Source organism: Sebastes umbrosus, chromosome 10 (assembly GCF_015220745.1).
Source record: "Sebastes umbrosus isolate fSebUmb1 chromosome 10, fSebUmb1.pri, whole genome shotgun sequence".
Taxonomy (NCBI): Eukaryota; Metazoa; Chordata; class Actinopteri; order Perciformes; family Sebastidae; genus Sebastes; species Sebastes umbrosus.
In genome coordinates, this window is record NC_051278.1 from 4,954,869 (window position 1) to 4,978,023 (window position 23,155).

Here is a 23,155-nt window from a genome sequence, read left to right on the forward strand (position 1 = left end):
CAACAACCTGAACTTCTTTTATCTGATTTAAGTTTTCTGAATAATTCAGCTTCAATTATTATATGAATCTTGTTTATGAAAACATATAGATACTGGAAAATAACAAAGAACATTTTTACTTGTTTTATTTGATGTTGATGTTTTTTGGTGTGTTTTTTTACTCTAAACATGAGATGTTTAGAGTCTCAAAACATCTCATGTTTTGACCACATTAATGTGGCTGTTTTCCACACAAAAGCAACATTCATGATGTTTTCAGTTATTAATCTCCTGTAACTGATCTGAGAAACAAAATTAACGGGAAACAAATTAAGAATACAATTAAATAACATTGAAAATGAAGGAGAAATAAAGAAAATATATTAAAATATACATTGTTATTATTTAGTTAAATAAAGGAAAATTAATTATATACATGTGTGATGTATTTTATAATTTATAAATTAAATCATAAATAGAAAATAAAATGAGTTTTTTTATCATAAAAAAAAAGAAAATGATTTATTCCAAAACAGTTTCAGTAACTGTTAAATGTGTTAAAATATAAATACAATTAAATAACATTGAAAATGAAAGGGAAATAATTTTGATAAGATAAAAGATATATTTTGGTAAAACTAAATTAAATACATGTGTGATGTATTATATAATCATAATTTATAAAATAAAATGAGATAAAACAATAAAGAATTGAGGTAAGAAAGTCTTTATCATATAAAAAGAAAATAATTTATTGAAAAATAAAAAATGATTTATGCAAAAACAGTTTCAGTCACTTTGTCAGAAGCAAAGTTTGTCACTTTAGTCCATCTCTGACTGTCACTTGCTCCAGCAGGCTGCGTGTGATTGGTTTAAAACGTCACGTGACGTCACGCACTACAGTTGCTCCACACCTGAGAACACCTGAGACAGACAGAGACAGAGCCAGAGCCAGAGGGAGGTTGAGTCTGAGTCTGAGTCAGCTACTCTTCTGACTGCAGAACACCAACATGGCTGCTCTCAGCAGCAGCAGCAGACTCTTCAGGACCCTCCTGAGACCGGCTCAGACCAGGACCAGAACTGGACCTGGTCAACACAGGTGTGTGTCCTCTCTGCCTCCTCCTTCACCTTCACCTCCACCTCCTCCTCCTCCTCCACCGGGCACCTGGAGCTCCAGGCTGTCCCGGCTCTCCTACCGGGATCTGTACCGGCTCTCGGTCTCGGATCCGGATCAGTTCTGGGGATCCGCAGCCGCAGACCGGCTCCGCTGGGTGGAACCGTTCCACCGGGTCCGGGATTGCGAGCTCAGCAGCGGGAAGATCAGCTGGTTCCTGGGAGGGAAGCTCAACGTGTCCGGTGAGACATGATCAATAAACCGTCTGCTGACCGATAATCAATAATCTGTCTGCTGATCGATAATCAATAGATCAATAGAACCAATCCCTTTGTAAAGGCGGGAAGCTGAGAACTCCTACTGCTGCAGGAAAAGTACTAATACCAGTACTAGAGAGTAGAAATACTACAAGTACTACAACTCCTGAAAAGTTACTAAAGTATCAGCATCACAATAATAAACCTGCTCCAAGAGGTGGATAAATACATTATTCAGTGTTTATTAAATACATTATTCAGTGTTTATTAAATACATTATTCAGTGTTTATTACAATATTATTCAGTGTTTATTACAATATTATTCAGTGTTTACTAAGAAATAATATTCAGTGCTTATTAAAAATATTATTAAGTGTTTATTAAATACATAATTCAGTGTTTATTAAGAAATATTTTTCAGTTTAGAAAAAAATATATATTATTCAGGGATTTAAAAAAAAAAATATTCAGGGATTATTAAAATATTATTAAGTGTTTATTCAATATATTATTAAGTGTTTATTAAAAATATGATTCAGTGTTTATTAAAAATATTATTCTGTGTTTTTTTATATTATTTAGTGTTTATAAAAATACATTATTCAGAGTTTTCAACCTCATGTCGAAAATAAAATAGACTTCAGCCAGTTGAGTTCAGGTTATGTGAGATTCAGCTGAGATGGAGTAGAGCAGACAGCTGCTCAACACATTAACATGATATCTGGAGAGTAAAAACACTCTGACAGCCTCCAGTCCGGACACACAGAGGCTTTTTACACTGTGCTGAACTAGAGGGGTATTTGCAGGGATACAACGATTAATAACCTTAAAAAGAAAGTGTGTCAGGGCTGTAAAGTGGGGTGGCCAATGGCCCCTTGGCCCATAGGTATAACAGTTTAAAAAAAAAAAATTATATATATATATATATATATATATATATATATATATATACAGTATATACCCAGTATATATAGTACATAAAGAGACAGTTTGTGCAGTGAGTGTTTTGTGTCTTTATCCTCCTTTCTGTTGTTTTTCTGTCTCTGATAATAATCCAATAATATTCCAATAACCACAGCTGGATGATTCGTATTGTATCCGATCTGATACAGGAGGATTTTGTTTTTCACTTGTTACATAAATTATTTTTTTGCGTGAGACACAAACAGGATCTTCAGTGTTAATCCCATTTCAGGATTAATTTTCAATCACAGAATAAATGAAGACAGTTTCCATCAGGATCACTTTCAACACGACTCAGACGAGAAGACGTGTATTTGTTGTATTTTCCAAAACAACATATACTGTGTTAATAATTCCAAGATATAAGGGATATTACTGCACAATACAGGGAAGAACATGGTCTCATGTCTTTCCATTCACATGTGATTTATAGAACAAGCTTTCTCTTTCTTTCTACGGAGTCACCAACGAGACATAAGCCAACATTTGGGGCTCCACAGATTCACATCCAGTGCAGTTGGGCTACTAAAGATTATTTTTCTTTTCAGTTCAACAGACATTAATTGTTTGGTCTATAAAATGTCAGAAAATGGTGAAAATACGTCTCTCAAAATGTCTCAGAGCGACATCCTAAAATGTCTCGTTTTGTACAACTAGTCCAAAAGCAAATACATATTCAGTTTACGGTGATATTAAACAGAGAAAAACATCAAATCATCACACTGGAGACGCTGCAAACGGACAATGATTGGACTTTGTGCTTAATGATTTTATGATCCGTTGATTATCAAAGTATGTGGCAATGTTGAGCAATAAATCAATTAATCGATTAATCATTTCAGAGCTCCTTTTTGCCATCGTGCCAGACATTACACTAACCAGGTTTGACCTCACAGGGGTTTTTCTATTAGGCCAGAAATCGGGAATTTTACTTTTTTTCCCTTTTAAAATAAAGTTTTTATTCTGTCATAAATAAACGTACACATAACACACATTTCCACACATTCATCAAGGAAAACAAACAAACAAAGGCACACAGATTCAATCCAACTTTAAATACAGACAGAAACAAAAAGTGAACGAATAAAAAATGAACTATAAACGACATACAGAACAAATGTTATACATTAAATTGAAGCAGGATACAGGATAAAAACACTAAATGTTAAAACCCGTCCCCCCAGTGTTTCATAGCAGATGTTTGAAACTAGGCAAGGACATTATTATCATTATAAAACCTATGTGAGTTTTTTGTTTTCACTTAAGTTGAAAGTTGACATGGTCTTCTACAGGTTGATGAAAATGTAAAGGGTTGATGAATGTCAGAGGTTTTTAAAGACAGTAAAAATACAGTGATATCATACTGTAAACAACACTGAGAGTCTTCCTGAAGATGATTTTATGTTTCAGTGAACTGTCTGGACGTCCACGTTGAGAAAGATCCGGACCGAGTGGCTCTGATCTGGGAGCGAGACGAACCGGGCACTGAGGTGAAGATCACTTACAGGTATGAACATCTGCAAACAAGGAGGTCATGTTTTCAGTTCGGTTTGTCAGCTGGATTACGGAAAAACTACTGCCCCTAATTTTGTAGCGTGGGCCACGGAAGAACTCTTTATATTTTGGAGCAGATCCAAATCACTGAGTGGATACACAAATTATTCATTATTTTCCTACATTGCGATATCGGGCATTCGGCAATTACTCTAAATATCATATTTAGAATAACTTCTGGTTGAATTAGCTGATGTTATCCACTCAAGACAGTATTTTGCTGTGTTAGCTACACACTGTTGGCGCTGTAGGGAAGCTGAAGGGAGGAAAGACACTCGGGAGCGCACATGAACATCACATCCTTTTGGATTGTGGTGGCAGTTTCTGTTAAAACAAGACACAAACCAACGTAACAACTTGTCTTTCAGTGAATTTAATAAAAAGGGATACATTAATAACTAAAACATCTGCAGATGGACTGCAGATGGACTCACGAGCACAGCCACCTGTTGTGGACTGTGGCAAGTGAGCCCCGAATACAAAGAGTAGTCAGTATTTATACATTTAAAGCATAACATGAAGATAAGTGCAAAGAAGAAAAGAAGAGAAGGATAGAAAGTATATCAATGTGTCAGCACACAGCAGACAACAGAGCATCACAAGACATAACAAGTATTTCAGCAATCTGTTGTTTGCAGTTACAGAGATCTAAAATGTCAGGTCACTGTCCTATGGTGACAAAGATGAACATGTGAGGCCCTGAGATTATCTAAAGGTACAGTGTTAAACTGCAGATATGAAAATTGCCATTACAGGATTTTCCTGGGAAACAGTCCAGAGTCCTATATATAGAAATCAGTTCACACGCTGTTACAGGCAACCGACAAAGTCGAGGAAGATCTAATTTTTTCAAAGTGACATTACAATCCGGTCACACATTGGCAATACAAAACGATTAGTACATGAAAAAAGTTACATATAGTACCTTTAAGTCTCATATCCTCCCACTATGCAGATGATACTGCTCTTTATTATACCCCCGCGACAACACAGTTGGGGGTATATAGCGCTATATACTCTTTCGTTTCCGGAGCAGAACTCTAAAACTATTTAACTTAGGAACTACAAATTTGGTATGATGGTTGGCAGTGTGGTCTAGTTGTGCCTTTTGGGGGTTAGAAGTCCAGGATGCCCATTAGTTAATTAATTAATGCCCATTAATTCCATTAGTTCCAAAAGGGCAAAACTTTTGTCTCTACTTTAGTAGAGGTCAAGCAGTGAGCAGTGATACCTTGTGTTATTGTGTTATTGTTCTATAGTTAGCTGTATCCTTCCTGTATGCAGATGACACAGGTCTTTGTGTTATCTACATAGTGTGTTGTCCTGAAGTTATCTCAGCACCATAAATGTAACGGAACATATTGCAGTCTGTGCAAAAGACGTATGTTCAGCTCGTAAAGTTTAACAGTCACACAAGTTGGGTAATGAATAACTTATGTTAGTTAGTTATTTTACACAATTTATTTGAATACAAGTGATGTGCAGAAGGTGCCTGCAAGTGAATAGTTGATGATTTCAAAGACTGATATAATGTTATTAACTGTTTATCTGCTTCTAACTTTTGGAAGGTGTATTTACAGTATACCAGCGCATTTACCGTTTTAAAGCCAAATGCCAAACTTCAATGTATTAAATGCCACTTTAAGTATTACGTATCTGAGTGCAGTTAGTCAGAATACAAGGCCATAAAAACTACAGCTATCTGTAAAACATCTCTAAAACATCTACTCTCTCAATTAGGTCTACATTAAAAAATAAATAATAGCCGGTTTCTCTTTTTTATGGCTGTTAGGCTACCTTACCTTGAATTGGACTGGACAGCTTGGGTTGCAATCTTGGCTTTACATAACTGAATCTGAGTTATGTACTTTCTTTTCATGCAATACATTTTCCTTTGGAGGACGATTAAGATATCATCATCATCATCATCATCATCATCACCATCAACCCAGTGTCCTGTTGTTTGTCCAACAGAGAGCTGCTGGAGACGACCTGCCGCCTGGCCAACACCCTCAAGAACCATGGGATCCAAAAGGGGGACACGGTGGCCATTTACATGCCGGTGTCACCACTTGCGGTGGCGGCCATGTTGGCGTGCGCCCGTATCGGAGCGGTGCACACCGTGGTGTTTGCTGGCTTCAGCTCAGAGGCCCTAGCAGGGAGGATCCAGGATGGTGAGTCTTCCTCCGGGCCCTTTGTTCTAACCTAAACCTTGAGGAGGGTTTTCATATTCACTTCAACTCAGAGTATTATTGGGGCAGCAACGACTGGATGTTAGAGAGACTGCATCTGGAGCTTTTTAGCTGCTTTTAGCTCCTAGGTTTGGTTTTGCAGCACATTTCCTGTCACCATGAGGTTGACTTTTGTATATTTTAGTGAAATATCTGGTTGAAATGTATGAAATGTGGTTCATCATTCTTGTTCAATCAATATAAGGTGGTAGCGCACATCCCAAATTTTAACATTATAAACATTTTAAGACTTTTTTCAGACATTTTTCAGACTTTTTATTGGACATTTGTAGGGTGATAAAAACTTGCCAAAAACATACTTTAGTGCTTAAATTAATAGAGAAAATATTGAAAAATAAAATTGGTCAAACATTACTTAGGGTAAGCGTTGTCACAGTGGGGGACTTATTATACTATGATAGTATTTCTACAGTCTTGGCTACGGACCTGTTCTGAATGTCAGTTAGTAGTATTAAAGTAGTACTAGAAAGTAGGTGATCATTGGACAAAACTTCATGTTGAGAGTCGTCGAGAAGTTTATCTGAACACTTTTCCTTCAGCTGCAGCAGCATGAAGGTCAGAGCAGCAGGAACCTGAGGGGAGGAGCTGTTTACTTTTATTCTTATTTCCATTATATTCCCAGACCTTCACACAGGATCACTCTGAACTCTGATGGGAGCTGAACCTGTAACTGTGGCTCCACCCACCAGTCATTCACAGCGTCCACAGATATAAACGGAGCTGCAGCTCTCAGTAGTTGCTCATGGCAGATCTCTGGAGGTCACACACGCCGCTCAAGGGCTTGTGTGTTTTGGAAACAATCGCTGCCTTCAAACCCAAACACGGCGTTTACACGCCCAGCTGAGCAGCAGGTGAAGCAGAGCATGATGGGAGTTTAGCTTAGTGTATGAGCAGGAATGAGCTGGACACACCGGCAGAGTCTTTGAGATAAAGTGCGGTGCAGTAAAGTAAAGTGTTGCTAGAAGCTGCGGTGTTTATTACAGGAACAATATGAAGAACATGTGAAGCTAAACAGGAGTCAAGTCAACTCCTGAACACGTCATGCTTCATTTTAGCTTTGATTAGCAGGTAGATAAACAAAATAAAGACTCTGGAAGAGAGTGAGAAGTTCAGTGTAATTAACCAGGTGTGTGTTGCGTTCGCAGCCCAGTGTAAAGCCGTGGTCACCTGTAATCAAGGTGTGAGAGGCGGCCGACTCATCGACCTCAAAGCTACAGTGGACGCAGCAGTGAAGATCTGTCCGACTGTCCAACACGTCTTCGTCTCTCAGAGGACAGAAAAGCCTGCTGTGATGGGACCGCTTGACGTCCCCCTGGAGGAGGTGAGACACCTGAGCAATACACCTGATCAATACCTCTGTGTCCCACGTCTGTCCTGCAGTAGTAGTATCAGTAGTAGTAGTAGTAGTATCAGTAGTAGTAGTAGTGGTACAGTTACCTGTTGTCCTGCGTTCCAGGTGATGTCCTCCGTGTCCCCCGTTTGTCCCGCAGTAGTATCAGTAGTAGTATGAGTAGTAGTAGTAGTAGTAGTAGTACAGTTACCTGTTGTCCTGCATTCCAGGTGATGTCCTCCGTGTCCCCCGTCTGTCCCGCGGAGCCTCTGGACAGCGAGGATCTTCTGTTTCTTCTCTACACATCAGGAAGTACGGGGAAACCTAAAGGCATCGTTCACACACAGGCTGGATACCTGCTGTACACCTCTCTCACACACCAGGTACTCCCTCACACCTCACCTCCTCGTCTCCTTCCCTACCTCCTCCTATCCTTCCCTACATCCTTCTGTCCTTCTCCACCTCCTCCTCTCCTTTCTTTCTCTTCCTCTTTGTCTCCTATTGTATGGCCTTCTTCCCTTCCCTACCTCCTTCTATCTTTCCTCTTCTTCTATCTCTCCTTACCTCCTCATGAGGTACAGAAATGTTTTCCTTCTTATCTAACGTGATATTTATCTCTACGGTGATATTTATCTCTAAGGTTATATTTATCTCTAAGGTGATATTTATCTGAATGTTTGTCACATTCACGTCACACAGACAGGAAGTGTGGAAAGTGGAACATTTATTTTGAAAAGGTTGTGTCAGTTTTTAGTTTGGTGAGTAGGAATGAAACACAAACGTCCACTCAGTACCAACAGAGCAGCTCGTTGTGATTAATGAGGACATAAAGACAAAGAGGAGCTGTTATACAACAGGAGGAGGAGAAGAGAGAGGAGGAGGAGGAGGAGGAGAGAGAAGAGCAGAAGGATAAATCTGCCTCTGAATAGCTTTAAATTAGCTTTTTCTGATTGACAAGCAGCAATATCTACTTTCTGTGTGTGTGTGTGTGTGTGTGTGTGTGTGTGTGTAATGTTACATGTTAACATAAACCATAATAACCCCCTCCCTCTAGTCATCAGTGGTCATTTGTAAAGCAGATCAGAGTTTTTGATTCGCTGCTTGTTTGGATGAAACAACAGAACAAAAGCTGCTTTATCTGAAAAAGACAAGAAACACTGAGTTCACGCCAGAGACACTGAGAGAGAGAGAGACTGAGAGACACTGAGACAGAGAGACACTGAGACAGAGAGAGAGAGAGAGAGCTCCTGAGAGACACTGAGAGAGAGAGAGAGAGAGACACACACTGAGAGACACTGAGACAGAGAGAGAGACGAGGACCGCTGAGTCCACAGCAGGGACAGAGACACTGAGACAGACAGGGCGGAGGTGTTGCTGAACGTCTCTTCTTGTCTCCAGATTTTTCCTCTAAACAGTTAAAACATTCAGAGTTCACTGAACGGTTCATTCATCAGGACTCATCAGACTCTCTGATCACTGATTGGTCACTACTTCTGTTGTGTTTTGGGATCATTTGAGTCGACTGATAATAATAATTCTCATTATAACTAACCATTGCTATGTATAGCAGACCGTTGCTATGTATAGCAGACCGTTGCTATGTATAGCAGACCGTTGCTATGTATAACAGACCGTTGCTATGGGTGCAGTTCTGGTCTCGAACTCTGGAGGACCATTTTTGTGTCAAATTATTGATTTCTTCAGTAAGTAGCCGTGTAATAAGCGGTATAATGTACAGCCAGCCTATAGCGCCAACTACTGACCAAACTACACTGTAGACGAGTTAATTTGCTCCAAACCAGCTGATGGAAATGCTCCTAATTCACCGTTCTTTTTCATCAACATTTCAAAAGTATTCGCTTGAATGTAAACTCCACTAATCAGGGCGTTTTCAAACGTGATCCCACCACAAACACTTCCCACCCAAAAAAATAGAAATGCTGGTACAATGAATTTTTCAATCATTTTTGCAAAAAAGTGCATTATAAATAATAACAAACAGAATGGAAACAAAAAAAATCCTGTTTGTTTGTTTTTTAATTCTTGCAGAAAAACTGCATCATTATCATCTTGTGGGAGATGTAGTTTATTAGAAGCAGACAGTTGTAGTCCGAGCGATGTGAACCTGAAGCGTTAACCGTCGTGTTGTCGTTTTGTGATTTCTCCAGTACGTGTTCGACCACCGGGACGGCGACGTGTTCGGCTGCGTGGCGGACGTCGGCTGGATAACGGGACATAGCTACGTGGTGTACGGCCCGCTGAGCAACGGCGCCACCACCGTCCTGTTTGAGAGCACACCGGTTTACCCAGACCCAGGTAAGATCCAGAACCAGAGACCTGCAGGCTCCAGACCACCAGAACAGGAACAGCTGTCTCAGAAAACATCTGCTTCTCTGATAAAAAAGAAGTTTACTACGACTCCCAACATGCATTTCACCAACAAACATCCAATCCTCCTCCTCATCCTCCTCTCAGAGTCAGCTGAGAGTAGAGCTGAGGTGTGCTGAATGAATGAATGAATGAATGGAGACTTCCTGGTTACTCAGTAATGTTTATGACCTTCAGTTGCCTCTTTATCTCACCTCTATTGTTTTGTTGTCGGGTTTCATCTGAGTTCCTGAAAGGAAGTATATGGGCTTGACCTTTGACCTGTTTGTTGTTGGTTCGTACAGTGTGTTCATGTGTTCATGTGTCTTCATGTGTGTGTTCATGTGTTCATGTGTGTGTGTGTCCATCAGGCCGGTACTGGGAGACGGTGGAGCGTCTGAGGATCACCCAGTTCTACGGAGCGCCGACGGCTCTGCGTCTGCTGCTGAAGTACGACGAGAGCTGGGTGAAGAAGTACGACCGCTCGTCTCTGAGGACGCTCGCATCAGGTACCACCAACAAGTACTCAGATACTCTACTGAAGTGGCAGTACCACACCATTAAAATACTCCAGTACATGTAAAAGTAATGCATTCAGAGATTTACTTCAGTAAATAAAGTACTGGCATCAAAATGTATTTAAAGTATCAAAAATACTCATTAGTGTCAGTGTTCTACATCTGGATTATTATAAAAGATGTATAAATAATAATAATAATTATAATAGTAATAATAACAACAATGACTATGACGACAACAACGACGACAACAATAACGACGATGACAACGACGACAGCGGCTACGGAAAAAAAAACGACAACGATGACAACGACAACAACGTCTATGACGATGACGACGATGACGACGATGACGACGATGACAATGACGATGACGACGACGGCGACGACGACGACAACGACAACAACTTCAACGACTACGACAACAACGACTACGACAACAACGACGATTTTTTTGGGACATTTTTCGGAAATTTTTTTGGACAAAAACCCTCACACATTCACATATCTTGAGGTCTGAGGTCAAGGGACCCCTTTGAAAATGGCCATGCTAGTTTTTCCTCACCAAAATTTAGCATAAGTTTGGAGCGTTATTTAGCCTCCTTCATGACAAGCTAGTATGACATGGTTGGTACCAATGGATTCTTTAGTTTCATATGTTACCAGTATCTTCACTCTTTTAAAACTGAGCCGGCTACAACCTAAAAATCACAAGTTGCGTTTATGTGTTATTATCCCATTAACAGCTCTAGAAGCAACAAGGACAAACTGGAAGCTGTTGTAAGTTTTATGAAACCATATAAACTGTGTGTGTGTGTGTGTGTGTGTGTGTGTGTGTGTGTGTTTGCAGTGGGAGAGCCCATTAACCACGAGGCCTGGCACTGGTTCCACAGTGTGGTTGGAGACGGACGCTGTCCTCTTGTGGACACCTGGTGGCAGACAGGTGAGACATAACGAGTAGTCGTCAGCTCAGTACATAAAGTAGCCTAGACCTCAACTATATGCAAATGAAGAGCGGGCGACGTGACGACCTGTCTCTTGAAACGCGCCGCCATGCTACCAGAATGCATTGCACGGCTGCTTACATAGACAATGAATTGGAAGGACGGAGGCTGTGGACACGTACCATCAGATGTGGTTTCCTCTTTAAGTCCGCCTGATTCTCTCTTTACTGAAGCTTTAACCCTAATTTCAACGATTAGCAGCAGAACATCTGCAGCTCTGCAGAAAATGAATTAAGATCAAATCCTCAACACACTTAGACCCCCAACGCCAACCCAACGTCAACCCAACGCCAACCCCCCAGGACAAGATCGTCGAGGATCACTGACAGAGAGTGTGTGTGTGTGTGTGTGTGACCTAATTCCTCGACAATCACCACCCAGTGAGTGTGTGTGTTGTTTTTAAATCAGACTTTAGACTCTCTGCCAGCTGCTTCTTTCTCTTAAAAGGAGAAAAATCCCCAATAAATTAAGAAATTAAAGGAAATTAAAGCTGCATGTAGAAGCAACATCTGAGGCCCTCTAGTGGCAGCCTGAGGTAACCGCTGCATATAGAATTAATGTTAAATATTTACTTTATGTATTTGATTAGAAATAAATATTCATACATATCACACAGATTAACAAACATTAAAGTAGTCCCCTTCAGACTGTGGCTGCCTCTAGTAATATCAGTTTTAATATCAACAGTAAATCTTGAATGACCTGACCTCAGCGTTACAAACACGCCTACCTGCTGCAGGCACGTCAGTCTGCAGGTGCGTTAACGCCTGGTTTAATATTTATCATCAAATATTTGATGAACAAACCCAGCTGCACTCGAACGCCATATCACAGAGTAACACCCTCCTCCTCTGTGGAGTAAATCCTGTCCACTTCCTCCCCGTATAGAGACCGGTGGCGTCTGTATCGCCCCTCGTCCTGCAGAGGAAGGAGCCGCCATCATCCCAGCGATGGCAATGAGGCCGTTCTTCGGTATCCAGCCTGATCTCATGGGAGAGGAGGTGAAAACAGAGCTGCACCAACACAAAACAACACTTAAATACTCTGAACAAGGAAAGCTGTTCAGTCTTTGGCTGGTTTGTTGAAACCAACTGTGAGCTCATAGCCAGAGAACCTGATGTTCAAACGTCTGATTAGGACTTCACCAGTAACTTCACACTTAGTTAGTAAAGTATATGTATAGTCACACCCTGGTCCCAGACCTCTACTCTAGACTGGTCCTATCTAAGAATAAAACCACAGATTGTTGTTTTTACACTTCAGTTTTTGTTCAGATTCAACAAAGAGATATATAACGTGTTAATCAGAGAGCTTTAGAGGAGCTGGTAGGTGGATTATGTTACCTCTGCAATAAGCCAGGCTAGCAGTTTCCCCCTGTTTCCAGTCTTTATGCTAAGCTAAGCTAACCAGCCGCTGGTTGTAGCTTCATATAAGGACATCCTAAAAAGGTAGAACTTTACCTTTAAGTTTGGTTGTTTTGCATCTCTTTGTTGTTGTTTTGTGTTCCTTTGAGGTCGTTTTGTGTCTCTTTGTGGGATTTTTGTGTTTCTTTGTGGTTGTTTTGTGTCTCTTTTTTGTAATTTTGAGTCTCTTTGTGGTAGTTTTGCATCTCTTTGTGTTCGTTTTGTGTCTCTTTGTGGTCATTTTGCATCTCTTTATGTCTCTGTTTTGAGTCTCTTTGCATCACTTTATTTTCGTTTTGCATCTCTTAGTTGTTGCTTTGAGTCTCTTTGAGTCTCTTTTTAGTCGTTTTGAGTCTCTTTATGTCTCTTTGTGGTCGTTTTGTGTCTCATTGTGGTCGTTTTGTGCATCTTTAGGTCTCTTTGTGGTCGTTTTTAGACTCTTTGTGGTTGTTTTCTTGTCTCTTTGTGATTGTTAATTTTAGTCTTTAGATACACAGACAACTCTTCTGTCACTAGGATCAGTTCATTGGTGTTTTGACTCTGCACATGAGATTTTTAAAGAAAAATATTTGGACACATGACATGAAAATAACAAAAGAAAAGTGTTGATATAAGTGAAAATATTGAGTTTCTGTTGATGAAAGTGTGTTTTAAAGACTGATTTGATAGGTTTCCAGTTAGCCCTCCCCCAATCAGCTTCAGATCTGATCCCCCATCAATCCCTGCGTCTCGTTAACCCCACTTGACCTTTAGATGTAAGAGGTCAAACAAGCCTAAGAATGACACCCTCTCTTTCTTTCTCTCAGTTTAATCTTTCTATTAAAACAGGACCAGCAGCATCTGTTTGCTTTGATTAACAGACTTTCAGGATGATCACCGCGCCCCCAAATTAATTATCCGCTAGTTTCCCCATTTCCCTCCTTCTATTAAAGGACTGTAATCTGCGGGCGCTCGAGGGTTTCTCATCATCGCTGGTTACTGAGTGTAGATTAGATTAGATTAGGCCTCCTTCAGTTTCACACTTCATCCTCAGAGGAGGTCGAGGTCACTTCACTTTCACTCCAATCCTCTCTGAGTTAACACAAACGGCGGCCGTCATGTGTTTCATCGACAGTTTGACGCTGGCCTCATTCTCAGCGTGGAAATCTACCAACAGACCGACCAGATAGACGGTCGATCAGGTTCTACTGAAACAAATGACCCTGAAATGTTTTATGAGAGGTGATTTAGTGGTTTATTCAGTGGTAGAAGCAGTATTCACAGTCAAAGTAGAAATACTACAATATAAAAATATTATTATTATTATTATTATAGATAGATATTGTCCAGAAACCCTCACAGGTACTGCATTTAGCATAAAAATATGCTCAATTCATAACATGGCAAACTGCAGCCCAACAGGCAACAACAGCTGTAGGTATGTCAGTGTGCTGACTTGACTATGACCTGCCCCAAACTGCATGTGATTATCATAAAGTGGGCATGTCTGTAAAGGGGAGACTCGTGGGTACCCAGAGAACCCATTTACATTCACACATCTGGAGGTCAGAGGTCAAGGGACCCCTTTGAAAATGGACATGACAGTTTTTCCTCCCCAAAATTTAGCGTAAGTTTGGAGCGTTATTTAAACTCCTTCATGACAAGCTAGTATGACATGGTTGGTACCGATGGATTCCTGGTGTCATAAGATACCAGTATCTTCACTCTAGCTTTAAAAGCCGCTACAACCTAAAAGTCACAAGGGAAATTTTGCAACTTTTTTAAATACTAAGAAAATTCCACAGAGTTTGGTGGCTGATCAGAGGTTATGACTCATGTTGTAATATTTCTAAACTCTAACCGCTACAGTGCTACCAGCACTACAGTATCTAGTTTCCAGCTGTGTGTATTTATCGGAGTATATGTCCATCGTCCTGTTGTCGTCAGGGTGAACCTCTGTCAGGTGGCGGCGTCAGTGGCGCTCTGTGTATCAGCCGGCCGTGGCCTGGGATGGCTCGCAGCATCTACGGAGACCACCAGAGATTCATCGACGCATATTTCAAACCGTATCCTGGTCAGTTATTTATTTATTTATATGTATTTATATTCATAATCTCAGTCTGTGAGCTGATGTGTGTATGTTTTTTATTCTGTCAGGTTATTATTTTACCGGTGACGGAGCGTACCGGTCAGAGGACGGTTACTACCAGATAACCGGTCGCATGGATGACGTCATCAACGTCAGCGGCCATCGACTCGGTACGGCGGAAATCGAGGACGCTCTGGTGAGACGCCACAAAACACAGGAGACATCTTATATAAATATAAATACACTCTGATTATAAGAATTGTAGATACATTATTTATTAAACTAATAATAATAAGAAGAAGCACTAACTAATAATAATAGCTAATAATAACAATGACAAAAAGAAGAATAAATAATAATAGTAAAAAGAAGAACTAATAGTAATAATAGTAATAATAATATATCTGTGATTTGTTTGGTTCTGCAGGATGAACATCCAGCTGTTCCAGAAACAGCTGTAATTGGATTCCCTCATGACATCAAAGGAGAAGGTGAGACTCCCATGATCCTCTGCTGCTGCTGTTTCTATGTAAACATGTCAGCTGCTGGTCAGGTGTTCAGGCATGGGGTCAGCACAAATACAAAATAAAACTTTATTGCTCTTTGGCACTTTCAAAATAAAGGTATGGAGGTGAGCGTTGGAGTAGAAACTAAAGAAAAGAAAGAAGATAATTCAGTGAAATAAGTTTATTTATAGAGCACATTTAAAAACTAAGGAGAGTCAATAAAACACAGACATAAATAAGAGAATATAATTAATAAACACAGAATATCTTCATAAAATCACAAGACAACAGTATTGAACAAACAACTAAATAAAATAAAAACGTTTTAAAGAGTCTAATCGTCAGTGGTAAACCGTTCCTCAAGACACTGATTAAACATTAAACATCTGTTTGCAGCTGTCTGTCTGCTGTATCACTGTCGCTTGTTATTGTGCAGTAAAAATCAGATGAGCTCAAGTTAAACATGAAGTTTGATGAGTGGCGCTCTGCTGCCTCCTGCTGGTCTGATAGTAAACCTGCTGATAAATATACAGCTCAGAACATATAGAGGATGGATGAACACAAACATGGAGTGCAAAAATATAAAAATATAAAAATACAAGTAGTGTATTTAAATGTAAACAAGAGATAAACAGTGCAATAACCAGCAGTAAAAGCAGTTTAATGTTAATAATAAGGAGCCAATCACAGAGCAGAATATTAATCACATTAATTTATTAATTTATGTATCTAGAGAGTTATCTTTGAAGCTTTCTAAATCTCAGCGACGAGGAGAAGATCTTTGTTTTACAGCATTTTGTAGTTCTTTCTGTCCTTGAATGACGAACGTAATCTTTAGTTTATTGCTTCAGCTGGTTGATGTAGTGAAGTTAACGGTGTTTAAAACGTGTGTTTCTTTGTGTGGCCTCAGTACCGTTTGCCTTCGTGGTTTTGAAGGAGGACTGCGTTGACGACGTCCCCGTCGTCCTCCAGCAGCTCAGAGAACTCGTCTCCACAAAGATCGCCAGATACGCCGTCCCGGAGCACTTCCTGGTGAGGCACACCTGGAACGCCTGGATGAACATCAGTCCAGGTGTTTTTTAACTTGATATGAAGACACCTGTCAGCCAATCAGGAGTCAGTATTTCCTGTTGTCCCTCAGGTGGTGAAGCGGCTGCCGAAGACTCGCTCTGGGAAGATCATGAGGCGGATCCTCAGGAAGGTTGCCACGGAGATGACGGGTGACCTCGGCGACGTGTCGACTCTGGACGACCCGTCCGTCGTCAAGGAGATCATCGAGGCCCACGAGAAGTACAGGAAGCAAAAATAATAAAGGTATACGTCATTTATTTCAGAATGATATTGTTTGTGTGCCTTATGTTGTCAATTACTGGAACAACCTTGTAAAAGACCTCAAGTGGAAGAACATCTGGACTCTACCCTATAAGTATCTTTCGACAAACAAAATAAGAGAAGTATCCTTTAAAATCCTTCACAGATATTATCCAGCAAGTCATTATCTTGTTAAATTTAAACCAGACATCAATGTAAACTGTTCATTCTGCGATGTACTCCCAGAAACTCTTCTTCATTTATTCTGGCACTGTGACCATAGCAACAGGCTGTGGAAAGACTTGAGTAGATTCATTATTGATAATAATGACCCTGATTTTATTCTATGTCTAGAGAATGTTTTGTTTGGTTTCCATAAAGGTAACAAACAAAAATCAAAGAAGATTATATTATTAATCTGATTATTCTTTTAGCTAAATTTCATATATATAAATCCAAATTTAGTAAATCTAAACCTTCATTTTTTTGTATTTGAACATTGATTTGAAATTGATTCTCTCCTCCGAAAACAAAAAAGCTATTAAGACAGTAACTTTATGCACCTCCTTTTAATATATTTATCTAAATGTTTATTTTCCCTGGCTTTGTACTTGTAAACTGTTTATCCCCTGGCATCTGTTATTTTGTCTTGTTGTTCCTTTTACAGTTTTGCACATGTCTTTGTAATTGAACCTGTATGACCAGTTTGTGAAATAAAGGCAATAAAAAAAGAAAAGTAAAAAGAAGTACAGGAAGCAGAGTGAAGGATAGAGGAAGAAGAACTTCCTGCTGCCATCTTTAAAACACAGGGAGGAAGTGGTTCCCCCTGTTTCCAGTCTTTATGCTAAGCTATATATATATATATATATGTATATATATATATATATATATATATATATATATGTGTGTGTGTGTCATCAGCCTTAAATCCTCTAAGAACACGTTTTTTTTTATTTCAAATGTCAAATTTACTGTAAACTTTTTATAGTGTTGGTGCCTCCTGTGTTTTAGTTTTGAACAAAACTTAAATTTCTAATCGTATTTTGGGTTATGAAAACAATATATTAATTATTTGTTCATTTTAAATTAGATTTTAATTCAAATATATTTTAGAGTTTGAGCCCAAAAATATCTGAATCAAGTCCTTTTCTTCTATTTTCCTCGACTCTTTTTTCTTCAGATGATTTCTATTTAACAGATAAATATTTTGTGAACATGAACTTATTTTTATAGATTTAGAGTTTTGCAGCTGAAATTGTTTATTGACAGTTGATTGGATCAGAAACTCTGTGTATCATGAACCTACAGAAATAAAGATTCACTAATAAACTTAAACTCTGATGTCTGTCTGTTTTACATCTTATTAGAGTTTATACATATATTTATATGTATATATAAACTTGGAAAAAAAAGTTCAGAAACTTGTGTTCGGTGAATTATTTCTCTGTTGTTACAATGCTAATTGGCATTGTATTTTATATTGTTGGAAAGCGTGTTTATTTACCTTCACAATGATGTCAAACTTGTAAGGATCATGCATTTTTGGGATGAGCAGCACAGCTGATTATGTGGGTAGCGCCCAAAAACAATTTGCCAAAATGCTCTGCCAATGGTTTATTGACAATTGATCGGATCAGAAACTCTGTGTGTCATGAACGTACTGAAATAAAGATTCACCAATTAACATTAAAATTGCTGTCTGTCTGTTATATATATATATATATATATATATATATATATATATACATATATATATATATATATGTATATATTATAGTTACAAATACATAACAATTAATATATTACAGATATTTAAAATTTAAAAACAACTTTTGTGTAATAATCATGGGTAATAATGTGTAATACTGATGTAAGTACTCAGTTGGTTATAAATAGAGTTTTATTGATGTACTTTTATTGCTGTTGTTGTTGTTGTTGTTGTTGTGGTGGTGTGTTTGACTTCCGGCCAGCAGGGGGCGGTCATGCGCACTTCCGCTCACTCCTGCTGTCGTAAAACCGGATGTGACGTCAGTGAGGTTGCAGTAATGGCCGCTCAGTGACAACAACACCAGAGACTGATCCTCTGTGAGGTTTAATTCCTCTTAATTCATCTTTATTTGGTGCTATAAGATGTGTTCCTCTGTGGAGCAGCTGCTGGAGGACTTCCTGTTGACGGTGGTGACTGAAATCTGTCAGCGACTCAAACACAGAGAAGAAGAAGAAGAGTCAAAGACTGAGGTCAGCTGAGTACTCTCTTAGTAGTACTTCTACTGCAGTAGTACTCTCTTAGTAGTACTTCTACTGCAGTAGTACTCTCTCAGTAGTACTTTTACTGCAGTAGTACTCTCAGTAGTACTTCTACTGCAGTAGTACTCTCTCAGTAGTACTTCTACTGCAGTAGTACTCTCTGAGTAGTACTTTTACTGCAGTAGTACTCTCTCAGTAGTACTTCTACTGCAGTAGTACTCTCTCAGTAGTACTTCTACTGCAGTAGTACTCTCTGAGTAGTACTTTTACTGCAGTAGTACTCTCTCAGTAGTACTTCTACTGCAGTAGTACTCTCAGTAGTACTTTTACTGCAGTAGTACTCTCTCAGTAGTACTTCTACTGCAGTAGTACTCTCTGAGTAGTACTTTTACTGCAGTAGTACTCTCTCAGTAGTACTTCTACTGCAGTAGTACTCTCAGTAGTACTTTTACTGCAGTAGTACTCTCTCAGTAGTACTTCTACTGCAGTAGTACTCTCTGAGTAGTACTTTTACTGCAGTAGTACTCTCTCAGTAGTACTTCTACTGCAGTAGTACTCTCAGTAGTACTTTTACTGCAGTAGTACTCTCTCAGTAGTACTTTTACTGCAGTAGTACTCTCAGTAGTACTTTTACTGCAGTAGTACTCTCTCAGTAGTACTTCTACTGCAGTAGTACTCTCTGAGTAGTACTTTTACTGCAGTAGTACTCTCTCAGTAGTACTTTTACTGCAGTAGTACTCTCAGTAGTACTTTTACTGCAGTAGTACTCTCTCAGTAGTACTTCTACTGCAGTAACGGACCTGAATACTCTCTCAGTAGTACTTTTACTGCAGTAGTACTCTCAGTAGTACTTTTACTGCAGTAGTACTTCTACTGCAGTAACGGACCTGAATACTCTCTCAGTAGTACTTTTACTGCAGTAGTACTCTCAGTAGTACTTTTACTGCAGTAGTACTCTCTCAGTAGTACTTCTACTGCAGTAACAGACCTGAATACTCTCTCAGTAGTACTTTTACTGCAGTAGTACTCTCTCAGTAGTACTTTCACTGCAGTAACGGACCTGAGGACTTCCTCCACCGCTGGTTATTAGCTTTAGTTATTCATTAATTATATTATTTAATACAGACTAAAAACTGAAACACAGTACAAATACTGATCCAGACGTGTTACTTTATTATTACAATAATGATGTATAATATTTAATCTCATATCTTCACATTTCATATTCAGTGTGTTAACTGTTTAGGTTTTTCTTTCAACATTTTATTATTTTATTTTAAGTTCTGAGGTTTTAACAAGAGAGATGTTTTTTTTATTATTATTATTTTAATCCGAAAATATGTGAGAATCAGGTGATAACCCCAGAAATATGAGATAAAAATGGTGAATTCACATGCACATTTTCTCTGCTGGGAGTCGGATTATTGAATTTAACAGAGAATCAGACTGTGTGTTTTCTTTGGTTTTTATGTTTTTAATATAAAATGTACTTTCTGCTTGTTTATGTATATTGAATCTGAATGATTTACACAGTTTATTAGGAACACCTGGTTAAAACTAAATCAGCCTAATCCAACAATAGATCCCCTTTATATATATAATTTATATATATATATATATGTATACGTGTGTGTTGCAGGAGGAGCTGCTGGCTGTGATGAGGAGACTCGGAGAGGCTCTGCTGCAGGAGCTGAGGAGGCTGCAGGAGAAGAACCAGGAGCTGAGGAGGCTACAGGAAGTGAACCAGGAGCTGAGGAGGCTGCAGAAGGAGAACCAGGAGCTGAGGAGGCTACAGGAGGAGAATCAGGACCTGAGGAGGCTGCAGGAGGAGAACCAGGAGCTGAGGAGGCTGCAGGAGGAGAACCAGGAGCTAAGAAGGCTGAAGGAGGAGAACCATGAGCTGAGGAGGCTGCAGGAGGAGAACCAGGAGCTGAGGAGGCTACAGGAGGAGAACCAGGAGCTGACGAGGCTGCAGGAAGAGAACCAGGAGATGAGGAGGCTACAGGAAGTGAACCAGGAGCTGAGGAGGCTGCAGAAGGAGAACCAGGAGCTGAGGAGGCTACAGGAGGAGAATCAGGACCTGAGGAGGCTGCAGGAGGAGAACCAGGAGCTGAGGAGGCTGCAGGAGGAGAACCAGGAGCTGAGAAGGCTGAAGGAGGAGAACCATGAGCTGAGGAGGCTGCAGGAGGAGAACCAGGAGCTGAGGAGGCTACAGGAGGAGAACCAGGAGCTGACGAGGCTGCAGGAAGAGAACCAGGAGATGAGGAGGCTACAGGAAGAGAACCAGGAGCTGAGGAGGCTGAAGGAGGAGAACTACGAGCCGATGAAGCTGAAGGAGGAGAACCAGGAGCAGAATTACAGTAAGGACTCAATGAACCAGCGTCATGTGATCAGAGGAGCTGCTACATGTTCATCCTTCCTTCTCTTTCATCTCCCTCTGCAGCAGGAGACGTTCAGGTGGAGCTGAGCCACCAATCAGACGCTCCGACAGGTGACAGCAGCCAATCAAAGCAGACTGGTCCGGCGGGCAGCGGGCGGACCTTCAGCTGCAGCGTCTGCAGCAGCAGCTTCTCCAGACGGACCAACCTGAGCGCTCACATGCGAGTCCACAGCCGAGAGCGGCCCTTCACCTGCCCCACCTGTGGGAAGGCGTTCTCCGCCCGCAGCAGCGTCCGCGTCCACCAGCTCACCGTGCACAACAAGCAGCGGCCCTACCGCTGTTCTCACTGCGGGAAGGCGTTCGGGACCCGCGGCCACCTCAGGACGCACCAGACGTCGAGCTGGGGGCGCCGCGGCCGGCTGCTCACGTGTTCGTCCTGCGGCGAGACGCTGGCGGCGAAGTGCTGCCTCCGAGAGCACAGACTCACCTGTCAGAAGACAAACAACAGGTTCAGGTGTGTGGAGTGTGGGAAGGAGTTCTCTAAACACAGCTACCTGTCTGCACACCAGAGAGTCCACCTGAAGGACAAACCCTTTAAATGTCCCACGTGCGAGAAAGGATTCACCACGCTCCGCAGCGTCCACGTCCACCAGCTGACCGTCCACAAAGGACTGAGGCCGTTCACCTGCAGCGTCTGCAGGAAGACCTTCAGCCAGCGGAGCGGCCTCAGAGTTCACCAGAAGACGCACACCGGTGAGCGGCCGCACACCTGCGAGCAGTGCGGGAACTGTTTCTCCAGCCGGAGCAGCCTGTCGGTTCACCGCCGCGTCCACACCGGAGAGAAGGCCTTCAGCTGTGACACCTGCGGGAAGAACTTCAGCGTGTCGGCCAACCTTCGCCGCCACCGGCTCGTCCACTCGGGCCGACGGGAGTTCAGCTGCGACGTGTGCGGCAGCAGCTTCACGCAGGCGGGACACCTGAAGGTACACCACGCCGTGCACAGCGGCGAGTGGGCGTTCATCTGCAACGCCTGCGGGAAGGGCTTCAGACAGCGCAGCGCGCTGCTGGTACACGAGCGGAGCCATGCTGGCATCAAACCGTACAGCTGCAGTGAGTGTGGAAAAAACTTCTCCTCGTCCACGTCGCTGAAACGCCACCAGTTGGCTCACAGCGGGCAGAAAGCTCACACCTGCCACGAGTGTGGGAAGAGCTTCACCACCGCCCAGATCCTTAAAACTCACCTGCAGCTGCACGCCGGCAACAAAGTGTTCTCCTGCGACGTGTGTGGCCGCGGCTACAGCTCGCTCAGCTACCTGAAGACGCACCGACGCAGCCACTCGGAGGGGAAACTGTTCAGCTGCGCTCAGTGTCAGAAAACGTTCTCCACGCAGGCGAGCGCCAAGCTGCACGAGCGCACACACAGTGGAGAGAAACCGTATGTCTGCGAGTTCTGCGGGAAGAGTTTCAGCGTGTCGCAAAACCTCGTCAGACACAAACGCGTCCACAGCGGAGAGAAACCGTTCGAGTGCAGCGTCTGCGGGAAAACATTCAGTCAGAACAACAACCTGAAGTCTCACCAGCTAGTTCATACGGGTCAGAAACCGTTCAGCTGCTCCTCCTGCAGCCGGAGCTTCACCTCCATGAGGAGCCTACGGGAGCACAAGTGTGTCTCTGCTCAATGAACGCCGCAGACAGGAGGAGTCCAACAGGAACAGTCCGACAGGAACAGGATGTAATTTGAGGGTGAAGGGACTAAATCGAGTGAAAAATTAGTTATTTGATGGAAATATTTATCAGAAATCCTCCCTGACATCATCCAGACTGATCTCCCATATGTTCAGGCCGAAAAGACATGTTTGTTATTGTGTGTAAATACCATAAATAAATAAATGCAACATTCA

The 23,155-nt window shown here is 41.2% G+C and overlaps 2 protein-coding genes across 3 annotated transcripts; both read left to right on the forward strand.

Annotated features, from left to right (window-relative positions):
* The first annotated feature begins 897 nt into the window (after positions 1 to 897).
* On the forward strand, positions 898 to 16,824 carry acss1 (acyl-CoA synthetase short chain family member 1). The gene is made up of 14 exons (XM_037782143.1): positions 898 to 1,335; positions 3,725 to 3,821; positions 5,843 to 6,042; positions 7,266 to 7,441; positions 7,681 to 7,833; positions 9,619 to 9,766; positions 10,189 to 10,326; positions 11,186 to 11,278; positions 12,228 to 12,340; positions 14,669 to 14,795; positions 14,879 to 15,006; positions 15,238 to 15,301; positions 16,227 to 16,348; positions 16,458 to 16,824. Exons 1-14 carry the CDS (start codon positions 990 to 992, stop codon positions 16,623 to 16,625), a joined length of 2,073 nt encoding a protein of 690 aa, XP_037638071.1. The 5' UTR covers positions 898 to 989; the 3' UTR covers positions 16,626 to 16,824.
* A 1,810-nt stretch (positions 16,825 to 18,634) lies between these two features.
* LOC119495533 (oocyte zinc finger protein XlCOF6-like) lies at positions 18,635 to 23,155 on the forward strand. Of its 2 annotated transcripts, XM_037782138.1 has the most exons (4): positions 18,636 to 18,865; positions 20,514 to 20,602; positions 20,873 to 21,234; positions 21,318 to 23,155. In XM_037782138.1, exons 1-4 carry the CDS (start codon positions 18,758 to 18,760, stop codon positions 22,934 to 22,936), a joined length of 2,178 nt encoding a protein of 725 aa, XP_037638066.1. In that variant the 5' UTR covers positions 18,636 to 18,757; the 3' UTR covers positions 22,937 to 23,155. The 2 variants fall into 2 exon arrangements, with proteins under 2 accessions (XP_037638065.1, XP_037638066.1); XM_037782137.1 differs by having other exon boundaries at positions 18,635 to 18,865; positions 20,514 to 21,234.